This window comes from Mytilinidion resinicola, assembly GCF_010093595.1.
Source record: "Mytilinidion resinicola strain CBS 304.34 unplaced genomic scaffold BDZ99scaffold_36, whole genome shotgun sequence".
In the NCBI taxonomy this organism is placed as follows: Eukaryota; Fungi; Ascomycota; class Dothideomycetes; order Mytilinidiales; family Mytilinidiaceae; genus Mytilinidion; species Mytilinidion resinicola.
Window position 1 is genome coordinate 248,115 of NW_022985472.1, and position 15,533 is coordinate 263,647.

At 53.0% G+C, this 15,533-nt stretch overlaps 5 protein-coding genes across 5 annotated transcripts; 3 read left to right on the forward strand and 2 right to left on the reverse strand.

Moving 5' to 3' along the window:
• Nucleotides 1–182: 182 nt before the first annotated feature.
• On the reverse strand, nt 183–3,029 carry BDZ99DRAFT_455637 (Na+/solute symporter; the record flags this gene model as incomplete). Its single annotated transcript, XM_033718449.1, has 8 exons — nt 2,992–3,029; nt 2,572–2,878; nt 2,453–2,494; nt 2,250–2,403; nt 2,180–2,196; nt 1,873–2,128; nt 1,771–1,818; nt 183–1,654 (listed from the first exon to the last, which is right to left on the reverse strand). Exons 2-8 carry the CDS (start codon nt 2,632–2,634, stop codon nt 183–185), a joined length of 2,052 nt encoding a protein of 683 aa, XP_033568799.1. The 5' UTR covers nt 2,635–2,878; nt 2,992–3,029.
• A 624-nt stretch (nt 3,030–3,653) lies between these two features.
• Nucleotides 3,654–4,396, forward strand: BDZ99DRAFT_469349 (uncharacterized protein). The gene has a single exon (XM_033721472.1). It carries the CDS (start codon nt 3,708–3,710, stop codon nt 4,164–4,166), a length of 459 nt encoding a protein of 152 aa, XP_033568800.1. The 5' UTR covers nt 3,654–3,707; the 3' UTR covers nt 4,167–4,396.
• A 38-nt stretch (nt 4,397–4,434) lies between these two features.
• On the reverse strand, nt 4,435–5,559 carry BDZ99DRAFT_469350 (uncharacterized protein). Its single transcript, XM_033721473.1, has 2 exons — nt 5,005–5,559; nt 4,435–4,894 (listed from the first exon to the last, which is right to left on the reverse strand). The coding sequence occupies exons 1-2, from the start codon at nt 5,453–5,455 to the stop codon at nt 4,572–4,574; spliced, it is 774 nt and encodes a 257-aa protein (XP_033568801.1). The 5' UTR covers nt 5,456–5,559; the 3' UTR covers nt 4,435–4,571.
• A 1,774-nt stretch (nt 5,560–7,333) lies between these two features.
• BDZ99DRAFT_492398 (zinc homeostasis factor 1) lies at nt 7,334–9,172 on the forward strand (the record flags this gene model as incomplete). The annotated part of the gene is made up of 4 exons (XM_033723162.1): nt 7,334–7,412; nt 7,468–7,514; nt 7,568–7,654; nt 7,706–9,172. 4 exons carry the CDS (start codon nt 7,334–7,336, stop codon nt 9,170–9,172), a joined length of 1,680 nt encoding a protein of 559 aa, XP_033568802.1.
• Nucleotides 9,173–11,908: 2,736 nt separating this feature from the next.
• BDZ99DRAFT_402629 (PTR2-domain-containing protein) lies at nt 11,909–13,756 on the forward strand (the record flags this gene model as incomplete). Its single annotated transcript, XM_033716296.1, has 3 exons — nt 11,909–12,236; nt 12,331–13,053; nt 13,107–13,756. The coding sequence occupies 3 exons, from the start codon at nt 11,909–11,911 to the stop codon at nt 13,754–13,756; spliced, it is 1,701 nt and encodes a 566-aa protein (XP_033568803.1).
• Nucleotides 13,757–15,533: the final 1,777 nt, after the last annotated feature.

Consider the following 15,533-nt stretch of genomic DNA (forward strand, 5'->3'; position numbering starts at 1 on the left):
GATGCAGATTTTACATCGACAACCCCGATGGAGCACGTAATGGGTAAGTCAATGTGACATTGTTGGAAGCTTATCCCTGAATCATGACGTACGGGACACCCTCTCTACCCGCCCAGCTCAATCCGTGCTACTATCTCAACTCCTAAAGATATTTTCAAGCCCACTTCTCCAATTCCTACTTCTCACAACCCACCCCTCCCCCTCCTTGTCTTACTCCCCCTCAAATCCTGCCCAATCTCCCTCGCCAACTCCCCAAAGAACCCCCTCACCTCCCAAATCGGCAGAATCGTGCTCACGAAACTCGAGCAAAACACCCACATGAACGAGATGACCACCCACGCCGTGAAGAACCCTTTACTAAAGATATAATGGCTGAAGAACATTGGCATGGGGATCAAAAAGTCCATAATAAAAGTCAGCACAAACGACGAGATGCAGGCGAGTTTGAACGCCGCGCGGAGCTTGTGCGGTTCGTCGGGCGGTGCGATCTCGACGTGGAGGTTTGGGGAGGTGGTTGTGGTAGTGCGGGTGGGAGTCGCGGGTGAGGTGTCGACTTTTTCTTTCTCTTTTTCGGAGTCAGAGAGGTTAGGTGAGGAATCGGGGGGCGTGGAGTTTGTAGGTGCGCTGTCGATGACGGCAACGTTGATGGCGCGCGTGATTTCCCAGTCGAAGTTGTCCATCTTGATACATGACACTGCGACGGTGAGGATGAGTCCCGTCATGATGGCTGCTAGGTTGCCTGCGAGGGTCGGATACGATAGCCCGGTCGTGTGGACGGAAAGCTCGCCATAGTAATGCTTTGCAGTAGTAAGCCATGCGATGAGCCCAGCGGACAGTCCACCGAGACATCCCGTAATAGCACCGGCTTTCGTCTGACCTTTCCAGGTGATGGCGAAAGCGGCGGGGAATACGGCACCGCCGATTAGCAGGCCCATGACTAGGAACAACCACCCGAGATCGATGCCAATGGCGTTCCAGATGCAGGCGAAGACCGCCATGGTCAGCCCAAAGACGCATATCATGGCGTGGGAGACGAAGATGAGTTGTGATGGTGAGGCGAGCGGTTTGATGTAGCATTTGTAGACGTCGAAAGTCAGGATTGAGGAGACAGCTATGAGCTCCGCGGAGGCGCAAGATGTAACGGCCATGAAGAGGACGATGAGGAGTGCGACTGCTCCTCCTTTGCCGAGCATTGCGGAGGCAGCGTATGCGGCTGCAAGCCCCGACGAGATCTCCGCGGACGTAGGCAGGTTAGGGTATGTAGGGAATCGAGGATTATCCGTCAGTGCGACGGCAGCAAGACCAAGGGTTGTAGCAAATCCGAATGGAATAGCGAACCAAGCCAAACCCCCCATGATGTAGGCTCGGACGGCGGTGGTTGGTCGGGAGGCGATGGCGCGCTGCCAGTATGCTTGATCGAGGAAGACGGTACCGCTGCCGGAGCAAAGCTGGATGACGCCAAAGACGAGCGCGTAGTTTGATTTCAAGGTCAGGTAGGAGCCTTCGTGGTTACCTTCGACAGGGCGCTTGATGGCGGCTTCTTTGAGGAGGTCGTACATTTCGCCAGGCGAACCGATGAGGGAGCTGACGGAGTAGGCGTTGAACATAAAGTAGAGGATGATGATCATAAGAATGAGAGTGTGGGAGTAGTCGCCTAGATCGAGGGTTAGCTTTGCGGTTTTGGACATCATCATACGTAATGCGGGATCGTGGAGTTCTCTAGTGAAATACCTGAACGCTACCCAGGGAAGGGATAAAAATGGTACTCACAAAGGAAGGTTGCTCTGAGTCCGCCTAAAATAACATAAGTGCAAACACCTTCATTGTCGTTAGTCTTGAACATTAAAGGATCCATCGAGATGCATTGCTCACCCGTCGGTATCAAGAAGATGGCCGCATACACATTCATACCAGTCAAAGACGTCACCACCGCACTTCCACCAAGTAGAAGCTGGCTACCAACCAGAATGTTGGTGACGAAGGCGAAGAACATAAAGATCAGATGCGTCACCTTGCCATATCGAGCATAGATAATCTCAAGGTAGGTATGACAACGGGGAGCATTCTGCTTGACTTTGCAGGCTAGGATTGAGAACATCAGAATTTGAACGGTCGCTCCGGCTGCGTACTATGATGTGTGAGTATTGAATGGTCCCCAGAGGATTTATACGCTGCTTACCCAGAACGGTCCAGCGACTGTATGGTCGTTAGCCAACGGGGATTAGGTTGGGGTTGGATGGGAGACATACCTCCATATTCATACGCAACGGTACAGCTTTGGAGCAGAGTCGCAGCCCAAGTCCAGGCCGAGACTATTCCGCTAGCGATGAGACCAGGCTTCACGCTTCTGCTCGCAGTGTTGAATTCCTCCGATTGCTTTGTCGAGTATGTCGTATATCGATTCTGCATAGCATAAGCGCCTTGCGCTAGGACAAGAAGTAGAATTACAGACCTGAAGGAACGATACACCCATCATTACGAACGCGAAGAAGAACTAGAATAGAAACGAAGGGTCAGATCTGACGCTCCTGTTGCATGAAGTTGATGATTGATGACGGGAATAATACTGACCCCAACCCCCACAACAACGCCATAGCCAGCGCCAAGAGGCAGAGTAGCGGAGACAGTAGACATGGTTGCGTCGAAAAACACAACTTTCAATTCTCTAAGGTCAACACCAAATCTGACGCGAGGATAGAGCTCTGAGCTTATATCACAGCATCCCACTATCTCCCTCAAGCATCGGCTCCCTCACGCATCGGAAGAAACAAGCCGAACGTCATCATCGGCAAGTCTGCCGCTGCTGGGCAACCCCAGCACCGCAAGACGGCATGCCGACCAGGTACAAGATAGGGAGTTGTATGAGCGTACCACAGAGCTGGATATCAGGTATATCAGCGCATTATTCATAGGCAGATAAGTACAATTCGCATAAGCATAAGAAATAAGAGCACGATGTCAGAGTAACGTGTGATAACGTGGTATCCCTACCGTTTCTACGTCGTCTGGGTGGATAAGGAAGGGATTTGCATCCCAGGATCAGCAGCGGCATCGTCTGGGAGGGAGAGGCCATCCCTACGCGGACGGGTGGGAAGATAAGAGGGCTCTGGGCCATGACTACATCAATGTCCGCGGAAATAGATTCACGAGTGATGAGTAGAAGTGTTCTGCTATCAATCATGGTGTTTCATGTCGTGCGGACGAGTTGATGTCGGGATAGAGAGCTGAAGCGATGACGGAGAGGACGGGAGGTCCGTTCACAGAGGCGTTTCGCCTAAGCCCTATTGGTCCAGAACCTCAACTCCATTAGGTACTGTTTCACGATGGTATTCAACCCTCGTGAGTACAGGCGTGATCTTTCTCAAACCTTCCTGTATTAAAAAAGTTCGCATCCTTCTTCTATGTAAGGCATTATTTCAGTAAAGAGTGCGAGCTACCGGTGAGAGGTCATGAATTAATGACCTCCAGGCCTCTTATGCTAAAGAAACATTCATTATGGCCTTATTGTACTACTCTGCTAAAGAAGCTACCCGACTATACCACTTTCCTGAGCATAGGTGCCTGATTTGAAGTCTTTCAGTGGTTTCGAGGTTGGGTCGAAGCGCTGCGGCGTAGCTGCCTAGCCTCATCCCAAAGTCTTACTTGCTGGATTTCTTACCAACCTTCCTCAACTATCAATTGTTTCCTAGCAGAAAGTGTATCCCAACATGCCTCAAACAATCAGTCTTCTCATATTCAACTCTCCCATCTTCCCGGCTCATTGGGCCCTCTGGCTTCCCCATCCTGCCAATTCAAACACCGGAAAACTCATCAACGCCGTCGGAGATGCGGCTACAGGCTTCGAGATCATCATTGAGCGGGAATACGACCTCAGGAATATTACTCAACGCTATCAGCTCGTGGCCCTAGACGAAGTTTCAGATGTCAAAGAAGATGGAAGAAATTCAAAAGACAGCACAGCGTATGACTGCATTGAGAAAGTCGCGCTGAGCGTGCCAGCACCGAAAAAGAGTTTGGTGTCGGCCACTATTGCTGAGGGGTCAAGGCATAGAGTGGAGATCCAAAACTGTCAGACCTGGCTCCGGCAGGTGGTAGCTGCGCTTGTGCAGGCTGATGTGGTGGATGAAGCGGCTCTTCAGATTGTGGATGGTGCTCCGAAGAATTGAGAAAACTGGGTCTTGGTTGCAGCTACGAGAGTTTGTGTGTAGTATCTGCCACCGTCGGAGGCGCGTTCACGGATCTGAACGACATGAATTTTAGACGCGGTATCGCCCTAAGCTACCTCAAACAACAGAAGATAGGTGTATACAGACCGGAAGTACGAAATTTATATAGCGTTCATGCGTACAGGAGCGAGACTTGTTTTGCAAGATTACTTTACTCGGGATAGCAGTATCTAAACTCCAGACTGGGTATCGTGTATGCTTGACCAAACGCCGTTTTCTCCCAAATGCAAGCCATTCTCCACCTCCAGAAACCTAGGAAAGGACCTCACCCTCAAGAAGTCATCTCCTTCTCGATATCGATGGCCACGGCGAACACAAACACGACCAAGGAAAGCTCCCCACCCGTCAGCTCGCGCACATATAGAAAAACAGCATCCCACTCACCACAATCACAAGTATCATTATCGACGTAATCTCCCAACCGCCCGCGTATACATATCCGCGTATGATAGCGTTCTGTTGTCTCCAAAATCGGAACGCGCCAATGAGAAGGATCACGACGGCGGCGCCGATGAAGGTTGCGGCGAGGGGGATGCCGAGGACGAAGAAGCCGAGCGCGGGATTAGGGTGGAGAGCGTGTTGCAGGCGGAAGAGCTGTGCAATTACAACGCCGGTCATGGCGAAGGCGAGGGAGGTGCGGAGATAGGCCAGGAAGGTCCTTTCGAGGGCTGTGGGGGTCAGCTTCGGTATTTGACATTGAAGCAGTGACATTCTCAGTCTCATGGCTGTATCACCAACTGGTCGCGGGATTCCGAGGTATGGGAAGCATTGAACCTACCTAAATGATCCCGATGCTGCCCTTCATCAATCGTAACACTAATCTGGGCCTTCCACCACTTTGTAATCCCATCATACCAGTGCGGTGTCTGCCGCCGGAGCTGATTCCGGCTCGCGTCTGCCTCCCAATCCTCATCCGGCACCGTGGTGAGGGATTCTGAGTGTCTACGCGAAGGTCTAGATCTTAGAGACTGCGATGTTCTTGACAAGCCGAAGCTATTGCGCGGGTGGGTTGGGGCCGCGTTGGGAGAGCGCGAGGGCCCTCCTTGGGAGCGTTGCTCATTGGGAGAAGAGGACGACGCGTAGGCAGAACCGGAGGGCGAAAGAGAGGTCAATTCCTTCGCTGTTCGCTGGTTATATTTCTTACGGTGCTCGTCGGAGTCGGGGTGAGGGGATAGTGGGAAGTGGAGGGTCGCTGGTGGGAGTGTGAGAGGCGCTGGGTCTGGATCCATTGTTATCGGGTCGAGAGAGCTGTAGGGAGGATGAGTTGCTGACGGGCCAGCATTGAACAAGCTGTAGAGTTTGCTATGCAAATGTGCATTGCGTATCGTGAATGTTGAAGGCGTAGTGGAGGTGAAGGAAGAGAGACCGCCGACTAAAAGTTGGTCTGGGGTTACTTGCGCGAGTCATGACGCGGGGCGACCACATTTCCATCTCAATTCCCCATGTCCATCTCTTTTCCCTTCACACGAGCCCAATCTTTCTCATCCTCCCCGAGGCCCTCGCTTGCAACTGTGGCTTCCTAGCCATTATGAGGAGTTTCCTTCGCTTGTGTTTGGAGAAAAAATGTGAAGATGAGCGTAATTCTTCGCCCAGTCGAAACTCACTGGTAACCTCCCTATATTCCAGGGACTATGAAAAGCGACATTTGCTTTCCAATTTCTGAATCATAACATGCCGCAATCGAGTGCAAATCGCGCGGGCCGCCTTTCGTTCACACGTCTCGCGCAATCAAAAGCAAGTCACTTCGTAGGATTTGATACAGGGCCCATGGCAATAACATGATAAAACTAAGCGTAGATCGCACCAGCTGGCCCCCGTTTGTGCTTCTTGTGGAATTGGAGGCGAGCCAGCTCAAAGGTTTGATTTAGCTGTCATGTTAATGAGATTCAGATTTCACGGACCGGCTCCTAGTTATATTTCTTGCGACATCGGAGTCGATCTGTTTCTTACGGACCGAGCTAGGGTCTGGTCAATCTCATTGGGGTTTGTGTCTGGATTGCACTGTCCTAGATGTGATCTAGACATTATAGTCATCTGTATTTGGAAGAATGTCGGCCTATTTATATTTATCCCTACGCGTCCAAACTCCAACACCTTTACTCGCTAAGAATTACCTATTCCGGCAATCTACGGTAAAATGGGGGAGCGGCTCGGTGCTTAAACCTGGGTGCCTCTGGGAACTCCTATATATGTTTGACTTGTGAAGAAGAGGCCTATACTGTTTGTTGGGGTAGGTAGCATGCTGGGGTAGTTTGAGGCCGGCAGGCAGTACTAGGACACAGGTTTGTGCACTCAGGCCCGGAGGAAGATGTATTTACTACGTCGACCACGGGGGCCATACAATGGCTTCAAGTCCCTGTATCGGTTCAAAGACGGTGGGCCCTCTGGGCGCAATTTAGTATCACGTCGTTCACCCAGAAGCGAGAATCACCCATCAACGAGAGAATTGGTCTCGGCCCCTCAAATCCTGCCCCTCGAATCCTCACCCTCCCCTGCACGAAAAGTGACCGGCCACGGATCTGTGAATCTTTTCAAATTATATACTTCGGATACACACTCAAGGCAGATTGCAGGTGCGTCTGAATGCACGCCCATGACCACTCGCGGTTTTATTGCTGGAGAAGTAGCAACCGCATGACTGATGCAGGTGGTCCCCTTGTGATGCAAACGTTAGCAACGCCCTCACTCTAGGCTTGTGTACACTTACCTAGCGCCGCTTGAGGTTTCTAGTGCACTGTCAAGAGTCGTAAACTAATAGTGTTAGCGAGCCGGCAGCTCGCTGGGCGACCTCAGACGCTGTTGACTGACCCAGCGTGCCCAGGTGGTCGCTTGTCGGGAAGGTTTGGCAGGAGCCGAAGGAACCAGGGCCGTGCATGACGCCACTGGCATCCCTTCGCGATCGCCGTCAAACGACGCAGCTGCATCCGCCATTCACCACTCAACACCCCCATCGCCGCCATACGACCCTCAGCACCACGCGCTCCGGCTTCACATTAGAGCGCAGTCCCCGGCCTTGAGATCCTGGGGCCCTCGTTCGCACAGCAGCACGACGCTGCACCCGCTTCCCCGTCGCGTCCCATCTCAACGTCGCCCGCCCCGATATCGCCATGGGGCTCTCCAAGTCGCATAGGATACTGATCCTCCTGGCCATTGACTCTGCATTTTTCTTCCTGGAGCTCATTATCGGTATGTTGCTATAGCGGTCTCTCTCTCGTATAAGCTTCTCTGACAGTCAATGCAGGTTACGCCGTCCATTCCCTCGCGCTGGTCGCCGACTCCTTTCATATGGTCCGTCTCCACCGAAACCCTCATGGATTCCACATATCTGACTGCTACTACAGTTGAATGATGTCTTGTCATTAATAGTCGGTCTCTGGGCGGTAAGGGTCGCCAATCAGAGAACAAACTCCAAGATGTATACCTACGGGGTGAGCAGTCTCGACTTCTATACACTTCACGACTTCTCTAATCCCACCTAGTGGCAACGCGCCGAAACGCTCGGTGCTCTCGTCAACGGTGTATTCCTTGTCGCCTTGTGTCTCTCCATCTTCCTCGAAGCGATCCAGCGATTCGTCGAACCCCAAGAAGTCTCGCATCCACAGCTGGTCATGATCGTTGGATGCTTTGGACTGGCGTCAAATGTCCTCGGCCTCTTCCTTTTCCACGACCATGGACACAGCCACGGTGGACATTCACACGGACCCAGCGATTCTCACAGTGCAGCAGAAGAAGGGCATGCCGGACATACACACGATGAGGACGAAGCAGTTGCGGACGAGAGTGGCAACATTGCAGATGTGCTCCCAGAAAACAGGATTGGAAATCTACCATCGGCCATTAGCAATACTCTACGCAAGGCGAGTGATCCAACGGGAAGAAACGTCTCATGGACCCATTCCCACACCGCGACGATAAAGCCCAATTCCAAGCACAATACTCTGAAGAAAAACCGGAAGCACAGCCGCTCACGGTCGCGGGGATATTCCAACATAGAAGAGATATATGTGCACCCCTCCTCATTCCGGAGCGAGATCATCAACGCCTCTCGAATCGACGAGGCCGACTCCTCCAGCACGGACAACGAAACGGAATCAGCCAGTCCGACTCCAAGTGAAGGCGAGGCCCGACCAACCGAAACCTCACCCCTCATCAAGAGAGGCTCCCACGCATCACATTCACACAGCAAGAAAGATTGGCATGCGGACCACAAGCACAATGCACCCAAAGACGGCGCAAATTCTGGTGGTCATGGCCACTCTCATGGCGATCTCAACATGCGCGGCGTTTTCCTGCATGTTATGGGCGATGCACTCGGCAACATTGGTGTCATTGCATCAGCACTCTTCATCTGGCTAACAGACTTCTGGTGGCGCTTCTACGCCGACCCGCTCATTTCCTTGATTATCACCGTCATCATTCTGGCTTCTGCGATTCCCTTGTGCAAGGCGGCCTCTCGAATTCTGCTCCAAGCTGTACCAGCCGGTATCTCCATCGACGATATCAAGGAGGATATTGCGGAACTCCCTGGCATTATCTCCTGCCATCATCTCCACGTCTGGCAGCTCTCCGACACCAAGCTCGTTGCTAGCTTGCATGTGCAGGTCGGCTTCGACTTCAAGGGCGAGGGTAGTGCCAGATACATGACGCTAGCCAAAGCTGTTCGAACGTGTCTGCACGAGTATGGAATCCATTCCAGCACCATCCAGCCCGAATTCTGCCTCGACAAGAACCACGACCATGTGGACCAAGCCGAGGCCGACGAGAGCAGCTGCGATGATGAGTTCCCGAACGGGGGTGGCAGTGGGAATGGCACCGGCAACGCGAGTGGCAGCAAAACCGGCAGCAAGACGGGCAGCACCACCGGCGAAGATGTGTGTCTACTCGAGTGCGGAGATGATTGCGAGGGTGGGAAGCAGTGCTGTCCTCAAGACGGGGCGGCGAGGTAGGGAGTGGTGAGATGCTGTTGATCTACCACTCTGCTAATACTGCTATCTCCGTAGCGACAAGTCGGATGAGCCTGCCCCCGAAGGCTTCTTCAGCAAGCTCGTTAGCAAGTTCGGCCGCCGTACCCCGGAGGAACCTGAGGAGGAGGTGCCCGAGGGGTACAACGATGTTTAGTCTCTCTACGACATATCCATCACCTTGCTCCATAAGGAGTAGGCATGTGTCGAGCCTTTTTCTTTCCGTTGTATTATTGTACCACACACGCTTTTCCTTTTGTCTATGTGAGATTATGGGTTCAGGGGATTATGGGAAATACAAGGAGACTCGGATGGTTGGGTCTATGGGGTGTACGCGGGTACATTGAGGTTTATAAGAGTAGCGAATGGGGTTTTCCTAACAGCGGAGATATTACCATAGGGTTTCACACAGGGAGCCCCCGTCTGAGGGCAGACGCGGGTTTGGAGTATTGCTAGGATGCCTGGATGCTCAAGGTATATATACTTAGCTCTAATTCGAAGACGCATGCTGGATTTGGCTGTCAAAGCTCAATGTGAGCAGGGTGTGAAGCAAGTTGAAGGTGAGGGGACGGGTATTCATACATTGTCTGGCCATGGATATCCGTCCGCTTTCCTGCCATTGTTTGTGGTTGTGGGATTTCAACGTAAGAATAGAAACTGGAGGGGGTGGATACGCTTCCAATCTGCGTACACCTTGCTGACGCTGTGTAGGATAGCCCTGCGAGCTTACCAGTTGTCCGAACTTCTCTCACAGTTGGAATACTGAAAACGCCGTGAGCCTCCTCAGGCAGTGGCAAACGAGTGTACAGATATCTGTGACGGCACGTCGTATGATCACAAATACAGATGGTTGATCTTCACCTGATATGCACCGTCGATAGAATGAGGAGGTTGGTACAAGGTTAGTACATATGCACAAAACAAGGCCTCCACATGTTCTAGAAACATTCCAGAAGGAGAGCAAGATAGACAGAAGTTCGCCAAGATCCATATCATGGCATGATCGATAAGATAATCTATAAATAAGCATCGAGTTGCGAAATGGAATTCCGTTCCCGCCTGTCGCGCCGTGCCGTCCCTGTCCCGTTCTTTCCTCTACCTATCAATCGGAAGGTTAGCAACGGCCTCGATAGGCACAGCAGCTCGTGATCCAGACTGGAAGTCTGACTGGTAACGCGTTCAGGAAGGTACGGTGGTTAGGGGAGCTCGCTTCGCGTGTCTCGAGAGATAGGGCAATGCCGGTCAGCAAGGAGGCGCCTTGGAAGCTGAACAAATCACCAATCGCGGCATCCGTCGAGTGTGGGCATTGCTTGGCCTGTCAGAACTTTGAAGGAAGGTCCAAAGACCAGGACGTTGGAAATCCCCTGTTTGTTGGGGGGACCATGTACGTCTTGGCGTCCAAGGGTGATCGAGGCAAGATAATCACCTGAGACGTGAGTGGCCATTTGGCCGCAGATAGACATCTCGCAGTGAATGGGTGGGGCCAGATATGCAGGCGAGGCAGGGGACATGGCTGCAAGCTTTGTGGATGGCGCAGCCACTCATGTCATGCCGCCCCCGCATTTTTCAAGCGACAGAGCGATGTGGGAAAAGCTTGGGGCGCTTGTTTGCTGAGGTTTCATCTTGAACGTCGCCTCCACCCTCCACCCTCCACCCTCCGCCCTCCATGCCTCCATGCTGTCGCGACGCTTATTCCCACATTGAGTAGAGCATGAGGCCGCCACCTCTCTTTTCACAGCGCGATGAACGACAGGTCGTAGTGCAATGAAATATAGCGGCCGCCTCCGCCTCACGCGCCGCAACATTGCAGTGCCGTCCCGGCAGGCTGTTCCCGCGCGATATCGTGACAGCCAGGCAACTGGCCCACGCGAGGTTACATACAAATCGATCGCATAGTTCGATACCAAGGCGCTTACTTAGCAAGAGGGAGCATTCTCCGCTTCAAGAAGGCGACAAACAATGGACTCTAACACTCGGGACTCGGATCAGGGGGCCCGTTGTCCATGCCAAGAGCCTTGCCTCCAACAGCAGGTGAAGTGCTGGTGCTGCTGATCTTTGCGCTGTTGCGGGTGCACGGGTGGGGACACCGAGGGCCTCTAGCGACCGCCGTTCACCAGCCCAATCTCTATGATTGGCTTGGGTCGTGAATGGTTTGATAGCGTCTCGGCCTTCCCGTCTCAAACAGGGGATCGACAAGGGATCGACAAGGGACTCCGGCTATCACGGGACGTCCTCGCTGGCTGCAATCTGGGCGGAAGCTTATCAAAAGCTTCGACGGGCCTTCGACGCCACCCGGGCTGGCTGCAGCGCGCATTAGCGGCCCTCGCAGCGCGTTACATCGTGCCGGGGTCGCAGGCGGCGCAGGCGGTGCTTTGGTTGGAAAGGGTAACAGGGCCGCAAGCCTGGTGTGGCCGTGGATGTGTGACGGCTGGGGTGGGACATGTGGGTGGGGACGGTATATCAACACTGCGCTGCCCATATTGTTGAGGGTCCAGGATTGATCGCGCTGGACGGACGGACTCACAACAACAATCGCAAACATGGCGGACCACGAACTGAATGCTTCACAGTAAGTGGATTCGCTTCTCTATAGATCCGCTCTGCTGTGTCGGAGTCTCACCATGGCTAGCTGCTAATTTGTTTGCTAGGCTTCACCAGATCCTCACCACTGATGGCAAGAAACCAGAGACGGACGCCATGGGCGCGCCCATGCCAGTGGGAATGAAAGATGTCCCTCTAGACGAGAAGAAGGGTCTCTCGCTGCACCCCTCACAAATCACCCTCGACCACGAACATGACGGCCTTGAGGGCGAGCATCCCTCAGAGGAAGAGAAGAGGACGCTGAGACACATTGGCGACCCATTGCCCAAGGCTGCCTTCTTAGTCGCCATTGTCGAGCTGTGCGAACGCTTCACCTACTACGGTATCCAAGGTCTGTTCCAGAACTATGTGCAGAGGCCGCTGGACGGGAGCTTGGGGAGGGGTGCGCTGGGAATGGGGCAGAAAGGCGCTACTGGATTGGGCACTTTCTTCCAGTTCTGGTGCTACGGTATGTCTTAACTTTCTTTCGAGCTCATCTCTGGGAGAACTATGGAGTTTAGTTTCAATATCAATCTGGACAACCACGTCTAACGGCACCACAGTCACTCCAATCATTGGAGCCATCATCGCCGACCAGTATCTCGGAAAGTACAAGACCATCCTGTACTTCTGTTTTGTCTACATTATCGGTCTCTTGATCCTCACTCTCACATCTCTTCCCATCGCGCTCCAACATGGCGCAGGTCTCGGCGGTTTTATTGCAGCTATCATCATCATCGGTCTCGGCACTGGAGGAATCAAGTCTAATGTCGCCCCCCTCATCGCCGACCAGTACAAACGCCGTCAAATGGTTATCGGGACCGACCCCAAGAACGGCGAGCGCGTCATCATCGACCCAGCCATAACCATCCAGCGCATTTACATGATCTTCTATCTGTGCATCAACATCGGCTCGCTCTCCCTGCTCGGAACGCCCTACATGGAGCGCAACATCGGCTTCTGGAGTGCCTACCTCCTCGGTCTGTGCATGTTCGTGTTGGGCACCGTCATCCTCATTCTAGGAAAGAAAGTATATATTGTGCGACCGCCGCAGGGCTCCGTCGTCACAGACGCTTTCAAGTGCATCTGGATAATGATCAAGGCGCGGGACATGAATGCGCCGAAGCCAACGTACCAGGCCGCCATTGGTGGACGCGCGAAGACGCACTGGGACGACACTTTCGTTGAAGAGGTGAAGCGCGCGCTGTTGGCTTGCAAGGTCTTCGCCTTCTACCCCATCTACTGGGTTGTGTACGGACAGTTCTCGAACAACTTCGTTACTCAAGGTACGTCAGCTCCTTTTTACCGTTCCTTCTCCACATTTCTGATTCTCTCTTAGCCGGTGAAATGCGCGGCCACGGCATCCCCAACGATCTCATGCCCAACTTCGACCCCATCTCCATCGTCGTCTTCGTCCCGATCCTCGACATGTTCGTGTACCCCGCGATGCGAAAGGCCAAGATCCCTTTCCCGCCCATCAACCGCATCACCCTGGGATTCTGGATCGGCTCGCTCGCCATGGCATACGCGGCCGTCATCCAGCATTACATCTACATCCGAGGCCCCTGCTTTGAGCACCCGCTCTGCGACGCCAGTGTCGTAGACGGCGTTGCGCAAGGAAATAACATCCACATCGCCGCGCAAACCGGCGCCTACATGCTCATCGGCATCTCCGAGATCTTCGCCTCGGTGACTGGCCTCGAGTACGCCTACACCAAAGCCCCGCCCAGCATGAAGTCCTTCGTGCAGTCAATGTACCTGTTCACCAACGCGTTCGGATCCGCGATCTCGGAGGCGCTGAACCCGGTGCTCTACGATCCCGCCATTTTGTGGATGTTTGTGGGGCTGGCGATTAGCAGTTTCATTACGGGTTGCATTATCTGGACGCTGTTCCATCACTACAACAAGATTGAGGATAATATGAACTTCGATAAGGATCTCGATGAGGATCCGGCGTTGGTGAAGGACCATGAGAAGTTGGCGGAGTAGAGTTCATTTTTTTCGTTGCGGGAGATGGGGGTGGGAGTGGAGTGCTGCTGAGCCGAGCCGAGCCTTGAGGAAGGTATCTAGATGATTAGGTAGATGGAGAGGTGAGGCTTGGATGAAAGGGAGGGCAGATGATTTTACTAGGTTTGAATGAATATCAGATTCTACATTATGGGGGTTTTTTTTGAGACGACTGGTCCGAAGGCTATCTACTGACGTCTAGGGGCAAGTCGAATCGCCCATAGCTCACGTGGTTCCACGTGATGGCACCCCTGAATCGGACTATAAAATCTTCTCGTCTTCTAGCAATTCGTCCTCAGAGATGTGAGCATGGCTTTGATGGAGGTTTGAACTTGTGGCGTAGTACGATACCATGGTTCTGGGAGATTCTGTGGGACTTGGTTTCGATCAAAAAGCTCTTGACATCACCATGCATGGAGTGGAAGAGGAGTGGGGGCGTGAGTGTGCATTAATCCCTCGCTCCTCATCTTTATATCCCATTGATGGTGTCCAGCTTGTCTTTCGCTCGTTCTGGACCTCTATTCATCTTGTCAGAATATCCTTCTTTTTTCTTTGCGGCGATGATCAGTACGAGCGGAAAAAGGGGCCATCACCATTACCCCCCTCGAAATCTCCGCGGTCCCACCGCCCGCCAACTCCATTCTGGTATACTTCCGCTTTTTTGCACACCTCCTCCACCTGCCTCCATGGTTTCTGGGTATTTTCGGTTTTACACACCGCCCACTCCCACCACTCCATCGTTAGCAGCGTTGTGCTGTTTTGAACACCCAATTCCCACGACTCCATAGTCCTCTGCGTCTCGTAATTTCGAACACCCCTGTCCCCCACTCCATCATTGCCTGCGTTGTGTTGATTTGAACGCCCGACACCCTCTCTTCGCCATGAGAGGTTGCGCTCGAATTTTGACACCCGAACCTGACACCTTGTCTCCGCTTCATTTTGCTCTCCGAAGAGAAACCTGCCTTGAGGAAGGAAAGCAGGACGGGAGCTGGGGTTTTATAGTCGAGGAAAGAGAAGAAAGGGAGTTGGCACGTGAGGCACGTGAGACACGTCATAGTCAGCTGCTCTCGAAGTGGAAAGGGGGCGAGCTCCAGTGCTCGATCGGCGACTGATGGAGCCGCGAATCTGTCATCTCTGGGCCAGATCTCAGGCTGGACTAGACGGTGGCACTTTGGGCATAACCCGAGGAGCACGCGAACATCGGCTTTTATAGCGCCGAAGACGCAACGGGCGGTGAATGCAACATACACGGGATAGATCCCAGCCACAGGTCAGGTGGGCGAGCGAAACCAGCGTGCCCGTCCCGTGATCGAGCTTGGCGGGGGGTTATAAAAACTTCGCTGGACTTTCGAGTTCAGTTCTTCAGCGGAGGAGTCGAGTTGGCGACTTGGTCAAACCGACGGAGGAGGTAGACCATGGGGTGCTGGAGCAAAAACAGTGTCCTAACGCGACCATGGTCGGGGGGTGCGTTTGTTGAAACAACTAACAGTGTCTCTCTATGGCTGGGAGTTGGTCTTGTTCAACTTTCCGCAATAAGTGCATCGATGGCTGGGACGGGAGCCGTTCAACTCAGACAGGTCTATATGCCAATAGTGCGTGGAAAGCTTGTAGCACCCTAGTGATGATACTCTTCTTCTTCTTCTAGAGGTTATCGTACTCACCATCTTCTCCCAGTACTTAATCGAGACTAAAACAGTAGATGCTTATCATCATCACTTATTCCTGATCTAACAACACTACCACGGCCTCTCCATTGTGC

Coding starts and splice junctions, on each gene's coding strand:
- BDZ99DRAFT_469349 (XM_033721472.1), top strand. CDS start 3,708: ATGCCTCAAACAATCAGTCTTCTCATATTCAACTCTCCCATCTTCCCG.
- BDZ99DRAFT_469350 (XM_033721473.1), bottom strand. CDS start 5,455: ATGGATCCAGACCCAGCGCCTCTCACACTCCCACCAGCGACCCTCCAC. Junction 4,895..5,004: donor GCAGCATCGGGATCATTTAG/GTAGGTTCAATG, acceptor TGACCCCCACAG/CCCTCGAAAGGACCTTCCTG.